The sequence below is a fragment of the Cynocephalus volans genome, chromosome 1 (genome assembly GCF_027409185.1).
Source record: "Cynocephalus volans isolate mCynVol1 chromosome 1, mCynVol1.pri, whole genome shotgun sequence".
NCBI lineage: Eukaryota > Metazoa > Chordata > Mammalia > Dermoptera > Cynocephalidae > Cynocephalus > Cynocephalus volans.
In genome coordinates, this window is record NC_084460.1 from 6,431,931 (window position 1) to 6,450,239 (window position 18,309).

General features: G+C 45.3%; 1 protein-coding gene across 1 annotated transcript in view; it reads left to right on the forward strand.

The window, feature by feature from the left end:
• Window positions 1–18,309, forward strand: part of CACNA1C (calcium voltage-gated channel subunit alpha1 C) — a 609,830-nt gene that overhangs the window by 423,282 nt on the left and 168,239 nt on the right. Inside the window, exons 6-7 of the mRNA XM_063076446.1 lie at window positions 3,813–3,971; window positions 10,516–10,712. Coding sequence (XP_062932516.1) covers window positions 3,813–3,971; window positions 10,516–10,712 — 356 coding nt within the window. The remainder of the gene's footprint in view (window positions 1–3,812; window positions 3,972–10,515; window positions 10,713–18,309) is intronic.

The window sequence follows — 18,309 nt, forward strand, 5'->3', positions numbered from 1 at the left end:
AGGATGGGGAACTCACTACCTATTAAAGCACCCCAATCCACCCTCAGATAGTTCTGTTTCTTGCACAGTTCTTATTTGTGTTGAACCTAAGCCCTTCCTGGATACTTGCTAATTGGTTGGTTCCATCCCTGTGGTCATGCCAAAGTCATCTAGCTCCTCTTCCTCAAAATAGTAGCTTAAAACATGTGAAAGTCATTGGCATCACCCTCCCTGCCTTTACCTTTTTTCCGTGAGTCTTATCCTGACAAAACATCATCAGTTTCTTCTAGCAATCATAGAATGATGTGGTTTCCAATTCTGTCATTATTGTGGCTCCTGTCTTTAGAAGGTACCCGTGCATACAAATGTGACTTAGCTCCATGTGCACTGAGTCCCTACTGCGTGCCTGAGACACATGATGAGAAGGCCCCAGGAGACTCAAGGACCTCTCAGCTGGGCAGGAATGGCATTCTAGGGAGAACAGCATGGCCTGAGATGTGAAGGCACGAAGTCAGGAAACTTCAGACAGTTGGCATATTGCCCGAGCGTAAGGTGTGAACTGGGAATCATACAAGATCAAACTGGGGGAGGAGGCAGGTGAGTTTTACCTGTAGGTAATAGGAAGTCACTGGAGGACCTTCAGTGGGGAAGGGGTATGTTCCAACATGCGCTGTAGTAAGAGCACTCTGACTGCAGCATGAAGACTGGGCAAAATTGAAACTGGGAGACCAGTTACCACAGGTATAGAGAGGAGGAAAATGAGTCACGGACCAAAATGTCCAAAATACATACCAAAAGGCTGACAGTGGTCAATCTCTGGTTGGTGAGACAGTGAGTAATTGCTTTTTCTCTTTTTGCTTCCCTGTGTTTTCTAATTTCTCTGTATTTTCTATTTTCCCTATAATTAGTATATATTATTTATATAGTAAAAATAACTTATACATGTCTAAAGATACTGCAAAATGAAACCAGCAGGACTTGGTAACTGACTGCAGGAATGCAGGGAGGAGTCTAGGGAATCAGTTTTCTGGCCTGCGTACTCGGATGGGTGGTGCAGCCACCAACCAAGACAAAGGCCTGAGGAGCAGCGCATGCGTGAGGAGTTCGGATGGTGTCCCTACAGCTGCAGTGAAGTCCACAGGCCGCACTCACTCCCATTTGGCCTCTTCGCAGCCTGCTTAGTAGCCTCTGTCTTCCCCGCAGGCTCTGAAACTCACCTGCCCACCGTATACCTACCTGTAAAGCAGACTCTTGCAGCAAAGCCCACCAACGCTCCGGGAGAGCAATAGCATCTATTTAGCTTATAGTTTTTGTCGCTCCTTCAGTGAGTACTTAACTGAGTGCCCTCTACAGGCTCAGCACGAAGCAGGCCTTAGGGATAAAACAGCGAGAACAGCAGGCACCGTCCCTGTCTTCAGAAAACTCAGCCTAATGTGAGAGACTGAGATCATTTTAATGAACATTGATTCAAACTGAGATGAATGCTCCAAAGGAAAGGAGATGGTTACAAGAAGACATATAACAAAGGAAACTTCTCTGGTCCTGGGAGTTTGGGGAAGGATCCCTGGGAAGAGATGCTTGGGCTGAGAGCTGAAGGATGCATAGGAAGGAGCTGGGGAACTGTGTTGCAGGCAGAGGGGACAGTACTTGTGACAGCTCTGTGGCGGGATGAAGCACAGCATGTGTGAGTCTCTAGAAGAACAGCCGTTTGGCTGGAATCCAGAGAGGGGCAGGGGCTGGAAGTGGGCAGAGAGATGTTGGGGCCAGACCCTACAAGGCCTCGTAGGGTGCATGAAGGATCTGGTCTTTATCCTAAGAGCAGGGGAGGCCATTAGTGGTTTCAGCAGGCCTGAGGCAGCCTTTTGAGCAGCCTCTCTGGCTGCAGCCTGGGGGACAGCTTCCCACCTGGTGTCTCCTCTGTCTGCCTCGCCCACCGTTTTCTTGCAATGTGAGGCTGTGGCACTGAAGGTCTGAGAGGAGACCCCCTCATGGCCCGGTTAGCCCGGATTTGGGGAGTTCCCTCCCTGTTCTGTGAGTAGCACTTAGAATGCACTCCCCCGAGCAGACACCTCTGAAAGTTGCTTTGTACTTCAGTTTTCAACTTTCTCTGCGCTTCGCATACTTTAACACTAATGTGTGTACAACTTGCTAATTAATGGAATCATTTGGATCTGAAAACATCTTGTTCTAATGGGAGGCTGCAAAGCACTCTCATTAATTCACAGGTAAAATTATTCCAGCTTCTCCCTTCTTTTATTTCTTTTCTCTCCCCAGCTTGGCTTAATAGCTGGGGAGAATTCTTCTAATGAGCCTTGTGAGAACCACTCTAGCAGAGCACAAAGCACCAGTGAGGTGCTTCTGGGTCTGGAGAGAGGGTGATCCAGCCTTTGTTTGCCAAGTTAAGAGGGTGGTGGGTAAATCAAAGGCAAAATTCTCCATACACAGGGAGGTGGAGGGATGGGCAGGGACGAGAGAACGCTGGGGAGGTGGGTAAATTGGATGAAGACACTGAAAGGAGATACATGGATGTGATCAGAGGTGGGTGTCCCATGGTGTGTGTCAGAGGTGGCTCACTAGGTGATGTGCTGCACAACTGGCCCAGGTGTAAATGGGGAGAAGCTGCCCTCCACCACTTCTCCCCCAGGATGTCAAGACTTGGTGCACTCACTGCTGGTAGAAAGCTCACAAGTGATTTTCTTGGGGCTGGGTGTAATCTAGGGTGACTTGCCAGTCACTACTTCCCCACCATTTGCAAATGAAGACTTGCAACATCCCCTTTAAATGAGTGGCATTCTTGGTGTGCTATTTGTGGTGTAGTTGAGCTTATAGGTAAGGGTCCTTCTCCCCATGGGACAACAGCACAAATCTTCAGACCTCTGCAGGACACTGACGAGACCCACGTGCTCAGTGGGGCTACCCACTCTTTCTTTTCTTTTGTTTTGTTTTCCTGGGTACTTTTTAAACTTTATTGTGGTAATATGTACATAATAAAATGTACCATTTTAACTGTTGCTAAATATTCAGTTCAGTGGCACTAAGTACATTCACACTGCTGTGTAATCATCACACCATCAATCTCCAGAACATCTTCATATTCCCAAACTGAAACTCGTGCCCGTTAAGCAGACAGGAAGTCCCTTCAAGGGGATTTAAGTGGAAGGCTATAATGTTCTTCCAAGATGAGCCCTGAGCAAAAGTGGGCTGGCAGGAATCTGTAGGCGAGAGTGGCCCACTCAGATCTTCCAGAGAAGGTGCTTCCAAACATGTCCTCAGCCCAGCCACAGAGATGTTACCACCCAGGTGCATGTGCCAGTGGGAGTCAGCTCCAGCACAAGATATCCCCTACTGGATGCCAGCAGTCAAGTCAGCCACAGGCTCTAGTACTCCCACCGTGAGGAAGGCTTTGAGAGAGAAATAAGTCCCTGCGTGGCTGTCTCTAGCAAAGTGGGTTCTCACTGTACAGGGACACTGCTCTAGGAGAAAAAGATGCTCAGTTGTCTCTAAGATGGGACGTTAGAAAATTTGATCGTTATGGATGAAAACAGCATGTTCTTCCACTTGGAAGTACAGCATCTGCCAGTCGTTTTATTTGGATGTGCCTCCAAGACAGATTTGGAGTCAGGCCAACCTGGATTTAGATCCCCACTCTGTCACTCTCTCACTATGTGACCTTGAGCTCCATGTTCCCCATCTAAAAATGGGGCTTGTGATACCTCACTTGTAGCATTGCTGAGACAGGAAATGATCTCAGTGCAGCACCAAGATAGCACTTGGTTCAGTAAGTGAAGCTGACATCCTCACTGTTGATATTGTTTATGGTTTTGTCATTGTAGGTCTCCAGGTGGTCCTGAATTCCATCATCAAGGCCATGGTTCCCCTGCTACACATCGCCCTGCTAGTGCTGTTTGTCATCATCATCTATGCTATCATCGGCCTGGAGCTCTTCATGGGGAAGATGCATAAGACATGCTACAACCAGGAAGGTGTGGCAGGTAAGCGGAGGACGCGGGTGGCCAGCCCTCCAGAGGCTGTCGGTTTCTCAGAGCTGTTTCCTCTGCAGTTGGACATGCTCCACCTCGTGACCAGCAGGGCCTGGTAAGGCCCCCTTCATTCAAACACCCATGCTTCCACGCCATGGTTAAGTGAGGGGCAGAGATTGGTGTTCTTTCTCTCAGTTTGAATTTTTATTTTTACTAAAACAGATTTCTGTTAAAACAGTCAAATATAAATTTTGTCCAGCACTATTAAACATTGTTTAAACGAGGCACACAATTTGAGAAACATTTAAAGAATTAAGAACCTATCTTCTGTCAACCTATTACTTTTTAAGCCAGCCTTGAATATTTTAATCTAAGAATCAGAGCTAACCTAGTGACTGTGTCTATCTCTGCTCTACCAGCCCTGCAGTGTGGCTTGTCATCAAAAGCCCTTTCAGGACAGGGTCTCCCATCACAACCCTGAGCTCTTTCCACCTTCTTAGGGCTGGCCCTGCCTCCTCTGCAATGAATGTTTCTGCTTCTCCATTCGTAGGCAGAAGCCCCAGGTCCCTCTCCCGGGGTGGGCGAGGAGGGCAGGCATGGGGTCACCCCTTGTCAGCAGGCTTCTTTTCCTCCAGGAGAACGTGTAGCTCCACCTCATGACTTCTCAGCCCTTTCCTGTCTGAGACTTCTGTCTTCGTGCTCCCTCCATAAATCAGTATATTTAACAAGCAACGCTAGCTCATTAAGCACTTCCCTGAGTTGCACTAGCATTTTGGCTTGCAGGATATGCCTCAAACTGCTATTCTTAAGTTACTAACATCTCAGCTTGACCTTTAAAAAAAAAAGGCATTTAAACAGAAATTGACAAGGTTTTTAAACAGACATGTAAAGCAGTTTAAGGCAAAGAATTCATTTTTAAAAAATTATCCTCCACCTCAAAGGGGTTAGCAGTATTAAATTGATATAATTCTTTTTTTTCTTTTTTTTTTTTCTTCAAACAACGAGATCTGTCAACTTAGTTTTTGGCATCTTGGTGGAGAAAGGCGAGCATCTGTCTGGAGCCTTGAAGCAGACCTCATTTCTCTCTATCTATTCTGCTTCTCATTCACATTCAGCCCAAACATTAAAATAAATTTGACCCCTCTTGCTTTGTGAGATGAAGAGGGAGGGAGAGCATCTGAACAACCAGGAGTGAAATTCATTTTTAGAAACACAAAGTAGATCACCTGGTATGTATGATCTGGTTTGACTGGATGGATTGACTGGGTATTTTTGCGAGGTTTCTAGGTCATTGCCATATGGATATGGCCTTAAAAAAAACCAAACAAAACCTATAAACCTGTAGTTGCAGAATTACACAATTGTTTTTACTTTTTTGACGGAGAGTCTCTTTGATAACACTTTTTTTTTAACTCTAGAGAGAATTTCCAAATTGCTTGGGTTGTAATCATATATTAAAAATATATATCATGTTTAAAAAATTAGAATTCCTTTAAAATTGGGAAAAAAAACAGGTCTTGTCTTTGGCTGAAATTCTGAGATTTCTAGCTTTGCTTAAAGAAATACCAAACAATATAATGAATAAAATTTTCTCCTTTAATTCAGATCCTTTCTTTTTTTTAGTTAGATCTGTAGCTAGCCCCAAACCAATAAATCCATATTAATTGTGTGGCTTTGTTAGAGCTCATTTTAAGACCTCCTCAAGAGCTGACTGTAGTATGTATAAGGTTTATGCAGTTGTATTGAAATTATCAATGACCCATTTGACCCAAACTCATCAGGCAATCACAGAGATATGGAGTTTCAAAGATTCCCCATCAGTTTAGCAGTGATGGATGTGGAGACAGCAAAATAATGAAAACCCGCTATAGAGCCAAAGATGGCAGCCTTGCCTGGAAAGCACATGTACGTGCACCATTAAGTAAGAATTGCTCCAAAAACTGCAGGTGATATCTTCCCTAATGGGAAGACAGCAAAAGTCTGTTTTCTACTGGTGGCAGGATCCTCCAAGAGCCTGTGAGAATAAGCAGCCCTGAATATTAGTTGAAAGCCACTGAGCTTTGTTACCAGGCCTCAGTGTTTTCAGATGACAAGAGAGTGGTGGGTATGGCAGACAAAGAGAACACAGGTGGGAGGCTCTCCTCCAGGCCGCAGCCAGAGGGCCCAGCGAAAGGCCACCTCGAGCACTGAGACCTTTAATGGCCTGCTCTGCTCTTAAAACCTGACTTGGCCTCACGAATTGGAGTGGGAAACTTAGAATCCAATTGTCCACCACAACAATGAATAGGAGCAGGTAAAGCACTTGAGACATCACCTGCATCCTGCCATAGATTCATCAGATTTTTTATGCAATGGGTTTTATCTTTACCCACAAGTTTAGAAGAGAAGGAGGCTCCATCGTGAGAACCACCATCGGCCAGGGGAGCCAGGGTGTCAGGGAGAGGAGCCAGGCCAGGCTCCACCAGGAAGGTGACCTCACTCTCCCGTGTGGAGTCAGGCTCCCCACTTGGAAACACAGCTGCAGAAGTCTTTCCTCTTAAAAGCTCGGCCAACAGGAGCTCCCGATCGCCTCATTCATAAACCTACTGTCTGATGACAGTCCAGGACCTGCTCCATTGCTCTCACCAAAACATGGTGCTGCTGTCATCAGGGCCTTGTCCACCCACAGTGACTAACACTGATAAGGAGGAAGAACTGTTCAGGAGCCTGGACACAGTGCAGCCACAGAGCAGAAAACTAAAACCTGCAGTCTATATGACCCATCCCCATGTGTTTTGGAGAGTTTTATATAACCTTTAGAATGATTTGGGGTGGTTTTTTCTTTCTTTTTTTTTTTAGATTTTAGATTTTTTTCCATTGGATTGAATTACCATATTTTCTACAAATTTAATCATACAAAAGTGCTTTGCGAACCCCTTTTTATAATTTTTAATGGAATTTACATCAAATTCTTCTTTTTATACTTAGATGTTATTTTACAAACTGTGAATTTTATGTACTTCTAGAGTTTAGCACGAATTTTTAGCACGTTTCCTGTGAAGTGCATATAAGAAAACTATGGAGCTGGCCAGGTGAACCGTTGCTCTGCCTGTAGGCTGCCCTTCCAGTGCGCAGTCCCTGGTGAGGACAGTCTCATGAGAGGCCATCTTTCACTAATCCCTGAGGCATCTGCAAAGCACCTTCTTGGTTCCTCAGCAGATACATCACCATATGCTGAGACCTTTTGTTCCTGGTTGTCCCATCTGTTTATGGTGCTCTGAGCCAAGCCACTCTGAGTAGCTCTCCCAAGCACAATAATTACCCCTGAGACTGGCAAATAATTGGTTGGCTAAAGCCTAGAAATGAAGTCATCTTCATTCTATTCACTCCTTAAGGTTGGCCCCTAAAAACGTACTGATTATGTCTTTGGGGATCTCTCCTTGGACCCACTCACTGGCGCTCACCCAGAATTTCATGTTTTGTTGGTATTAACTGCATTTCTAAAACCTCTCCTAACCTTCACCTCCATTATTTTACTGAAAACTTAATTTAGGCTTTCCAGAAGGATGCTGCCCTCTTCACTTCTGTTATGAGACGTAGACCTCATGCTTTGTTTCTTCCTTCTGCCACATGCTCCCACTTCCCTCTTTCAGGCTTCCTGACTCTGCAAAAGAAAACCAACACATTTTCACATTTAAGCTAATTTCTCCTCATCCTGGAGTGTATATCACTAGGACCTGCTGACTGGTGTGTGTTCACGTTTTTGAGTGTTCTCTTTAGTGCTTTTTATAGATACCTATTTTTACCAAGTCATCACTGCTTCCCAATTGTTCTCACATCTCTTTTATTGTTGTCTGAGACATTTAAAATAGCAGAGTGGGACTTGAGCTTTTAGAGATACCCTTTCTGAATCGATACCCTTTCTGAATCACATCTCTTTCTCTTATTAACAAGATCACTTCCCCTTTGTGCCATTTTCCTTTTAACATATATTTGTAAAGTCCCCAGACATGTCTTCCTTCCTTTAAGACACTCAGAACTCACTTTGGCAGTCTCCCTTTTTCTTCATTTCTGCTGTTTCAGGAACTGAGAATGCAGGGAAAGCTGTCAGATTAGCAGTCACAACTTGAAGATTAACAGCATCTTTATTCTGCTAAAAAGAAAAACATGAGAAAAAGAAATACAAGTTTCCCATTTTTTTTCCCTCTCTTTTTGTCACATCTCTCATATGATTCCAGCCCTTTTATCATAGTGACTGAACACATTACTCTAGAAAACTATTAGAATGGGTGAGAACGCAACAGAATTTATGATCTATTGAGTTCTTGATTTTTTAGTCTCTTACTGTTTAATGTATTATTTAGGTTTGGGATTCACTTTTTAGTTTTCCTCCTTTTTATAGCCTCACATCCAAATCTCTAAATATTTCACAATTTCAAAAGTCACAAAAAATTGTGACTGGAGTGCAGTTTAGTCTAGCTGCATTAACGGAGCCCTCTGGGGAGCCAGACCCTGGAATAAGGAAATGGTGTGGATGCTGTCAGTCCCTCAAACCGCTCAGGGACCAGTAGATGCCCTTTGGTCATCGAACAAGGCACCAGGCCAAGAATAAGCCAGGAAGCAGCATTATTCATAATAGCCCAAAACCGGAAATAATTTAAGTGCCCGTCAGTTGGTGAATGATGAACATACAATGAAATATACTGCTCAGCAATAAAAAGGAACAGACTGTGCTGACATGTGCAACACCACAGACAAACCTCAGAAATGCTAGGCTAAGTGAAGGAAGATGGACACAGAGAGCCACATGGTGTACGAGTCCATGCACATGAACTTTCTAGAAAAGGCAATGGTATGGAGACAGAAAGCAGATCAGGTTGCTAGGGGCTAGGAATAGGAGCAGGGATTGACTGGAAACAGGCACACAGGCATTGTAGGGGTCATGGAAGTGTTTTAAAATGGATTGTGGGTGACAGCTGCACAACTGTAAATTTACTAAAAATAGCTGAGCCGTGCATTGACATTGATGAATTCCAAGGCGTGCAAATTGTATTTCAATAAAGCTGAGAGAGAGGGAGGAGGAGGACAAGGAGGAGGAGCAGGTGCCGCTGCTGCCAGGAAGACACAGTTGGGCATGTAATCCCCCACAGTACTTAACTCCATTCTGCTAAGAATTGTCTCCCAGTCAAGGACTAATGTTTCTCTTCCTGTCTTCCTATCAGTAGTGAACAGTTGCAAATTTAAAGCCACAAACTGAGAAACAGCCAACCAACCAGTAGACTTCCATACAGAGCCCATGTCCCGCAGGAAAATAATCACACTTGGGATCGTTTCGATGCTGTGGAACAAGGACAGTTCCTGGGTGACCCATTGTCTCTAAATGAAGAACTACAAGCGAAATTCTCTCTCTGGGGCATATTTTCACTCTTGTTAGAGGCGATTTTTTTTGTTAGAACTTAGGTCTCTTCTGTTTGTTATTGTCATTACTTTCTATAAGTACAAGTCAATGTTCTTAATTTCACAACCTTCTGTGAATTCCGGATGATAACGTTCCACAGTATTTTACCACAATGGAAATTCTTAGACCAGTCAACTCTTATTTAAGCTTACCAATGATCTCCATACCAAAAATTTCAACCACATCTTAATTCATTAATTTGCTTTTCCCAGCATGTGGGATTTGCCCAATCATTGTCTTTAGCCACAGACAATATGTTACAGTGTTTCCTGAAAAAGCCCTGTCCATACCTAGGAAGTATTGTCCCTGTCACCCACTTCCACTCTGATTAGAGCTCAGTAAGTGATTCTTGTCTTCCAAAAGGCATTGGAGAGCACAGCACAGTGCCGCAGGGCTCCAGCTGACACGCGTGGAATACCATTGGTAGAGTGTGCTCTCACGCATTCTGTGAGGACTACTGCTGGTGCGCACTTCTCCCACAGTCAGAGTTTGTTTTCACCTGTGTAAGCCTTCACTCTATAGTGACATCCCTGGGATGCATCATGTAAAATGTAAAAGACCCACACATCGTCTGAAGCACTATTGAAGAGGATCAGCTGGCTAGCAATGTGAGGGAGTCTTCGCATCAGTATAGCCCACACTCTCAATGCTGGTGTTCTAACAGAAGTGTCTATAGATACTTCACCACCAGAAAAGAAGATGTGAACTTCCTGTCATTTTCCAGGACAGTTTCTACTTGAACTAGTTGCATCGTCATTATTTTTTGATTGGCCATTTGGCTATGATGCTGACACATTACAACTGAATGAGCAATAGCCCTGCTGTCTTTGTAGTCAATTACTGAGGTGAAAATACAGTCTTTACAACATTCAGTTGAAAGCACTGACCTTCCAAATGGATGGCAGCCGAAAATGAGTGCCCAGTTTTCTATGTTGTTCAGTTCATACATGGGGGAACTGAGTCAGAAAGACTTGTTCTGCGTTATTGTTGCTGTGGTGGTTCTGTCTACCCCATCAACCTTATCCCATCACTTTTCTCTCTGACTTCTTTTCCTCTTTCTCTACCTGTGTATCTCCCTCCCTGCTGCTTTCTGCTGCTCTTTTCCCCTGGCCATTCAAGATGTTCCAGCTGAAGATGATCCTTCACCTTGTGCTCTGGAGACAGGCCACGGGCGGCAGTGTCAGAATGGCACTGTGTGCAAGCCCGGCTGGGATGGACCCAAGCACGGCATCACCAACTTTGACAATTTTGCCTTCGCTATGCTGACGGTGTTCCAGTGCATCACAATGGAGGGCTGGACGGACGTGCTGTACTGGGTATGTAGCATGAGATGGGCAGCCAGAGGGCAGGGAATGCAGAGGCTGGGAGCCTTTCCTTGACATCTCCCTTTTCCCTTCTCCCCATGATTTTGGAGTCATATTCAAATCTTGATGGAATAGTTGATGAGTGTCTTTGATTTCTTCCAGGTTTTGCCTGAGAAACAAAGCATGAACTTCTCACCCTAATGAGTCTTCTCTCCCTGCCTACCAGCCTTAGAGAAATGTCATCTTTCCATTAGTCTGACCATAGGGCAAGACTGTGGCATGAGGTCAATGCTCTGTGAATGAGTTGGCCAAACCTGGCACAAGGATTCCATTCAACTCCTCTTCCCATAGTAGGGTTCCTTCTAGTCTTATCCTTTTCTTGCCTCCTTCCCCAAAAGTGAGCTAGAAGGCAGAATTAATGAATTCTTCAGGCCAAAGAGAAAGTCAGGTCTGATGTTCTAAAAAGCAACTATATGAAGAAACCATTTTTATTGAATTGTGTAGTATTGTGGTATGCTATATTTTTATTTCTCATATTAATCTCACCTTAAAATATTAGAATAGCCCATCAGACAAATGCGTTGTCATCATTTTTACCACTAACAAAACATTCTGCTGGTTATGCAGTGCATATTTAGAAACACCATTTATTGAGTGCCAACCAATCAATAGTAAATCTTCTTTTATTTTACAGACGCCCCTTTTGTTATCCAGCAGCCAACACTACGTTGCCAATTTTCAAGCCATTGAAGTGCCAGATTTTTATACAGCCTACTCCCATAGGCAAATGCACACACCATATTTGAGCTGTCTCCATACTGGCAGAGTCAAGTCTATTATTTGGAAAAACTCCAGAAAATACATTCTTTGTAGTATCTCCTACTTCAGCATGAGAAATGACTTGCCAGAATCCAGTGTTGTTCTCCAGAATTTGAGCTAATAAAGCATGTTGCTGGTCTTAAAAATACCATCTCTCCCAGAGTTATGCAAATAGTTCAGTTTATTTGGCCACGATGCAAACGGCGTAAGAGCCTGCGTAGGGACCATGTCTGCAGAGTAAGCAGGAGAGTGAGAGGGCAGTGTCTTCCCATGGAGCAGAGCTGCCACACAGGAGGGAGGTCATGCCCAGAGAGGTGTCAGCTTCTTCCTGCATCAGAAGGAAGACTTCTGTAACAGTACAGAGATGTGATGCACAGTATCATATCTTCTAAAGTTTTTTATAAGCACCATGTCCTATTGACTTGAAAACCGTCTTTTCCCAGCTTTTACATTATAGTCTACCTGCCAAAACCCAGTGTTGCTATGAAATTTGTACCTCTTGAGTACCTTGTACCTAGGAAACATTTATTGACTGTCCTTGCATGTATGGGTGATCCTGGGCTCATAGGATTCAGTCATAAATAAGATCCAATTCAGTCTAGGAAGCTCAGTCTAGGGAAGCATAGTAAACTCTAAAGTGAATAATGGCCTCACAACTGGAACAAAGTTTTTGTGTTGTGATGCTTTCAAAAGACAAAGGCCAATCACCTCTGCCTCAAACTAAGATGAAACATTGGAAAACATCTCTCGGGCTCATACTCAATAAGAACTTGGTTTTGAATAATTAGTAAGACAGAGGAGTTGAACTTATTACACTTGGGCAAATTAATTTTATTTAGCACAGCAGGTCCTTCTACCTTGGGCGGGCCCCTCTGGCCAGCCAAGGATAGAAACATTCTTTTGCAAATGGGCAGTTTCTGTCCGTGGGCCATAGACTATATAATCATATGGAACTGTGCCATGGAGCCTCATTGCATGGGCTTCAAACTCATGCCTTATGTTGCTATGGAAAAGCCTTCCACGGCCTCAGACTGAGGGCAGGGTGGTAGCAGATGGGTGGGTGTGGGGTGGGGGAATGGGTATAATTTACTCTGCCGACAGCCCTGGTGTATTGCTATGATCTTCCTCCATCATTCCCTCCCTCTCCCCACCACAAGTCATTGATACCGCACCAGCTAGATGTGACCCAAAGAAATGCTGTCATGATGACAGCCAGAGTGGGGACTGAGAAGCAGCATGCGACTGCCAATTTTCAGCAGCTGTGTTGTGCTTTCTCCCCTGGGGAGTGTGATGGAGCTCAAGCTGGGAACAGAAAAGTGTCAGAGGTGAAGGAACAACCTGGCTCGTGAGACACACCACTCTCTGAGTGGCACCTTTCCAAAATGACCATGTTGTGCATGTGTATGCACATGTGTGTGCCTGCATGTGAGTGCACACACACGTGCACACACACCTAAGACTGAAACAGAGCCTCCTACCTGGGTATTCATGACAGAAGCACCTCCCAGCCCAATGCGCCTGCTTTCAGATAGTATCTCTAACTGCTTTGACCTTGCTGTGGCCATTTCTTCCTCTCTTCCTTTTTCCTCCCTCTTTCTCTTCCTTCCTTCCCCTTGAGCGTTGCTCCTCCTTGCCTCTAGACCTGTATCTCTAACCCCCAGACTCTCAAATCTCAGAATGTTTTAGCATCAAACATGGAGCGATCTTAAATAAGAAAATACCCAGACTGCCCTCAAGCCATTGAATTCCAAATTCCAAACAATTTCCAAAGTTAGAGCCCTAGTACCTACACTTTGGAAAAGCTCTCCAGGTGAGTCTGATGCCACTGGATTTGAACCAGTTGAAGGACACAATTTCTGTGGAGGTCAGGGAAGCAGGGTCCTCCACTCAGAAGAATGAATTTCCCTTCTAGCCCAAAGGGCAAGTCTAGAGGACTTGGGAAAGAGCAGCCAAGATTCCAAGCATAGCAATGAACCTAGAGCCGGTTCTTTGGAACCACCAAACAGCTGGATAGATGTTCCTGGGGAAAGAATAGGTCATGAGAACATTAAAGAAGTAATTGACTCAGTCACTGGAAATAGCCTGGGATAGGAGGGATCAGGGTGGTCACCAGTAGCAAACAGCCAACATCTGCCTCCTATTTTGGATAATGTCGAGTCTATTTCTCTTTTTCTCTGACATCCATTATTGCATTACATTGTTAAGATTTTGAAGAGTTAGTGGACTAAAAATAAAATCAAATTTGGTCAAGTAACACTTGAACATTGCCTTGGCTAGGAAAGCCATTGGCCAAGCCTTGGGTTGAGGCCTCAACAATCCGAACAGTTTTCTTAAAACAATAATTGTACCTAGTGCTCTGTTCTAGGAGTCTGTAGATGACAGAGTAAGAGAGATTTGGAAACTAAACCAAAACTCATGTTTGGGTGAGATTTCCTTGGAAAGCTTCTCCATATTCTCTCAGAATGCCCAAGCCTCTTTAAAAACGGGGTTGGTAGATGAAGGGAATGTGAGCAGATAAAAAGCACTGGCCTTCCTTAGGAGCAGTGAAGCACCAAGAGAGGGAAGAATGCAGAGCTGTGTAACATTACCATTGGTTTCTGTTTCTACTTTTAGGTGTGTGTGTGTTTTAAACCAAACATCCGTAGCCTTCTGCATATAATTCAAGACTACTCGACTACCTCTTAACCATATAATATGGTTTAGGCGTGTGCCTTCCAAAAGATATGAGGCTACTGAATAAGGCTGATCTGCAGGACTCTATCTGTAGGATTCTCGGGCATGATCTGAGAATAAGGGTCAGTTTGCAATTCTGAGCATTATTCCTTCCACATTGTGGCTAAATCACAATCAGGAAGCATAAACATCGATTAAATATCTGTTCAGTGCTGACTTTGTACCCAGCACTTGAGATAGCCCCATGCTTATGGGTAACAGAATAACATGGCCACTGACCTGGGGTTTGGAATACTGCGAGAAGGTTGCTTGTGAGAACGGTGGGAAGAGAGGCAGCAGTCATAGTAGGCATCGCATTAGAATAAATGTTTCTAGCTCTCTAGGAACCTAGATGCCTCAGTAATTCTTCATCCAGAGGATTCTGTTGACCTCTGCTCACTCAATGCCCTTCTGATTTAGGGACTCCTGAGAACGTTGCACACCGTGGGGCACAGTAAAGTGCCTCTGGTATGTGTTTCCTAGACTCACATTCCTCCCCACCCTACTGAGGTAACCCTCTTCCTGATATCACCCTTGCTGCTTTACTTGGTTTCTCTGTGATCCATTCCTTTACTGATTTTTTAAAATTAAAAGTCGAGCTTAAAATTAAGGTTAGAAAGAATACTTAATGAGAAATCATGTAAAGGAAAGATTTTTAGAATCACAAATAGTGTTTCCTCTAGTACCTGGGATTAGTTTTGGTTGAGCCAGAAGGAGACCTTGGGAACAAAGTACGATGGTTTAATTTTTCATAAGTCAGTTGGCAACTCCATGCTTTGTCTTGATGTCCCACATACCTGTCTGGGTGTGCTGAGAAGGTATTCCTACAAAATTCACATGCACACCCAAGACAGCCTCTAATCTTTGGTCTTGGTGCTGCTAAAATATCCCTTGTTTATGACAAAGTTCTTTTACATCCAAACAGGTTGAACTTGGGTATTTTATCCAATTTTTTTCTCACTCCATCTTGTCTTCAAAAAGCCACCTCCTTTCACTACAGAATATGGAGCATGTCTGAAGATGTTAAAAAAGCAGAGGTGATGGGGCTGAGTGCTACTGATGACCTGATTCTAAGTGAACCCAAGAACAACGTTCTAGACTCTTTCTCGGGTGTCAGAGCAGACAGTGTTAGGTCCTACTTAGGACTCTGTGGTCCTTAACTTTTAGTCTGCCTCAGAGTGTTGATCACATGCTGCACATGCTGCTCAAACCAGAATCTGTTATCTAAACAAAGTGGTGGTTTATAAACATATCAAGGAAGAGAATTAGCATCTCTCAAAGCTTTTATTCATTCATTCATTCATTCATTCATTCATTTATTTACTGGGTTTTATTTTATTCATTTCACTGGTGTTAGATGAGTCCTTATTATTCAATAATTCAATTTAACAAGCATTTGTTGAGCATTTGCTGTGTCCCAAGACTGAACAGGGAGTCTGGGCTTGCCGTCCAGGGCTTCAGGTCTCACTGAAGAGTCACAGGACCTGCACAATCATGTGGCTCAGCAGCACAGGGCCGCGCGCGCACGGGAGCAGGGGCACAGGACACTGCAGGTGGAAGTGGGGTTGTTCTGGCCTTGAGGCTGGATGGGCACCAAGGGAGAATCTCCTGTGCCTGGAGGAAGGCAGCCAAGTTTCACACGGTTTGGGAGTCTGCAGAGACCTGTGTTTTAGGTTCTTTTCACAGACCCAAGAAACTGCTCAGCTGCTCCATGTGTTCTCAGCCCTGAAGCCCCCAGGTGCAGTCACAGGCAGCAGCTGGATCCCATGCCTCACTGGCAGCCCCTCTGACTGGGAGCCAGCTGTCCCCTACAGATCTTCAGACCTAGGCCGTCACTCCCCTATGGCTCCTAGCCTCCCACACGATGCAAGCACCTGATCCCAGCGGAGGCCAGGGATCTTTTTTAATACATGGAGGAGTATGTTTTGTTGGCTTGCCTTGGTGTTAGCAGCCTGTTGTTTCCTTCTCCCACAAAAACCAGGCTTTTACTTGTGCTCTGAGGCACTCGTGGGTTTTTGCGTGCAATGATCAGCAGGTGCGGGGCAGAAAGAAGTCAAGCGAGACCTGCTCTTAATGTGTTACTCATGCAGTGACCATAGATGGACACTCATGTCCCAGCAAGCAACGTGGTGTAGGTCGCAAATAGTCACAGATTTATGGAGCCATTGCCCTGGGCTGACTGGCACACACTGGCCCCCCAGTCCTGTTTTCTAGTGACACTCCATGTAGAGTACTGTGACATTTGTGGGTTCACACCTCCTGCCCCTTGATGGTGAGGGACAGCCTCTCTCTTGGCATTCGCTGAAACCATTCAGGCTTTTGGGATCCACAGCACCTGTGCCTAAAACTTACAGGAGAAAGTCCACGCAATGTGAACCCCCGTGGATGTCAGCTCAGATCGGGAGTGTCCTTGAGGGGACAGGGAAGGTGGCATTCCTCCTGCTTTTCTTTTTGGAGAAAAACAAATGGTGGATTTGAAGGCTTGAGGCTGGGGTCCCCTTGAGGAGTTCGATGCTGGTTTCAGAAGGGCCTTTGGTATTCTTCATTGAGAATTCCCTTTGCTCTGTCCACAGGCTCTTGCAATGGTGAGGCTGGTGTTTCAGCCCAGGGGGGTCACCCTGTTAGTTCTGATGGCTGCAAATGACAAATGTCAAGACACCTCTCTGTGTGCCTTCCTTGGGAAGGTCACAAAGCTTCCTAAGAAGTGTCTGTCCATTTTATCACTTCCAAATAAGGGTGTCAGCAATCTGGGTCATTTTTAAAAATAGGATTATTTATTTTTTCTCTTCTTAGAAGCCCTGTTCCAACTGAATGAGACGTCAGTCTTGCCACTCAGCACTGCCCTACTTCAGGGACCCCCAGCACTGGGTGCTTGCTTGCTACGCAGTCTCCCCCCAGATGTAGGTGTCCCGGAATAAAGAGCGGAAAGTAGGAGAGAAAGCAAAAGGGAGCTTTCCTTTCAGACCATAGCTGGGCAGACAGGGACTCACCTTGAGCCCTGCTCTCCCAGGGAGTGGTGGGCTTCTTAGGACCACCTTAAAGCTCATTAACCTCTCATCTGTCCTCCTGGCTCTGGACTGCTAGTCCCCTCTGAGCCTCTGAAAGAACTAGCCCACAGCCAAGGAAGGGATCAAAGCAGAAACACAGGGCGATGGAGAGGTGGAGACCACGTGTTTGCCCAACATGGCCCTGGCTGTCTATGGGGTGCTGGTCTTGAGGTCGTTAATGATGCCAGAAGCCACTCCCCTCATGTGTGGCATGGAAGAAAGGACACCCAAACTAATCAAGGGCCCAAGGGAGTTTTCAGGATACATGGGTTTGTGTGGCCTGGAGGAAAGGACACCCAAACTAATCAAGGGCCCAGGGGAGTTTCCAGGATGCATGGGTTTGTATGGCCTGGAGGACTGAGTTTTCTGTGAGGTGAGATGTTGACAGGACGTAGGGTATGCAGAACCCGTGAGGAGAGATTTCATCTCAAGGCAACTGACTGAGTACCAGCCAGCCCTCCCTCCCACCATCTGCTGGCTCGAGCAGCTAGGAGGGCGAACTGTGTGAGCACGCTCTCGCCTCCTGGAATTGGCTGTCCCTGCCTGTCCTGAGAAAGGTAGGGTCTGCAGCCAGGAAGGAGCAAAGGGAGCCTGCTCAGAACAGGCTCCTGTGCCACCCCCAACCCCCTAACCCACACTTGGGAAAAAGGCTCCTTTGGGGTTCACACAGAACAGGCTGGGGGTCAGTTAGAGTGGGTCAGTCACACACATGGGGCCCGCCACGGGCCTCAGGTGTCAGCACGCCCTTGAAATGTTGCAGAACGCTGTGTGGAGGTGCATTTTTTCTGGTGAGCATTCATAGTTTTCATCAGCTTTCCTGACATCCCCACCCTCCAAAAAAAGCAGTGAAGCACTGATTTAGAAGAGGCTGCTTCTGACCTTCATTAGCAGGATTTGATCTGAGAGAGGAAAAGCTACAGGGACATAAAAAGGCTTTGTGTGACCTTGGATCCAAATGTCCACAGAGGCCCTTCCTTGGCAGATGCCTGGACTCCCCTCTCAGGCCTGTTTTCAACCCTGTTGCTTTCACT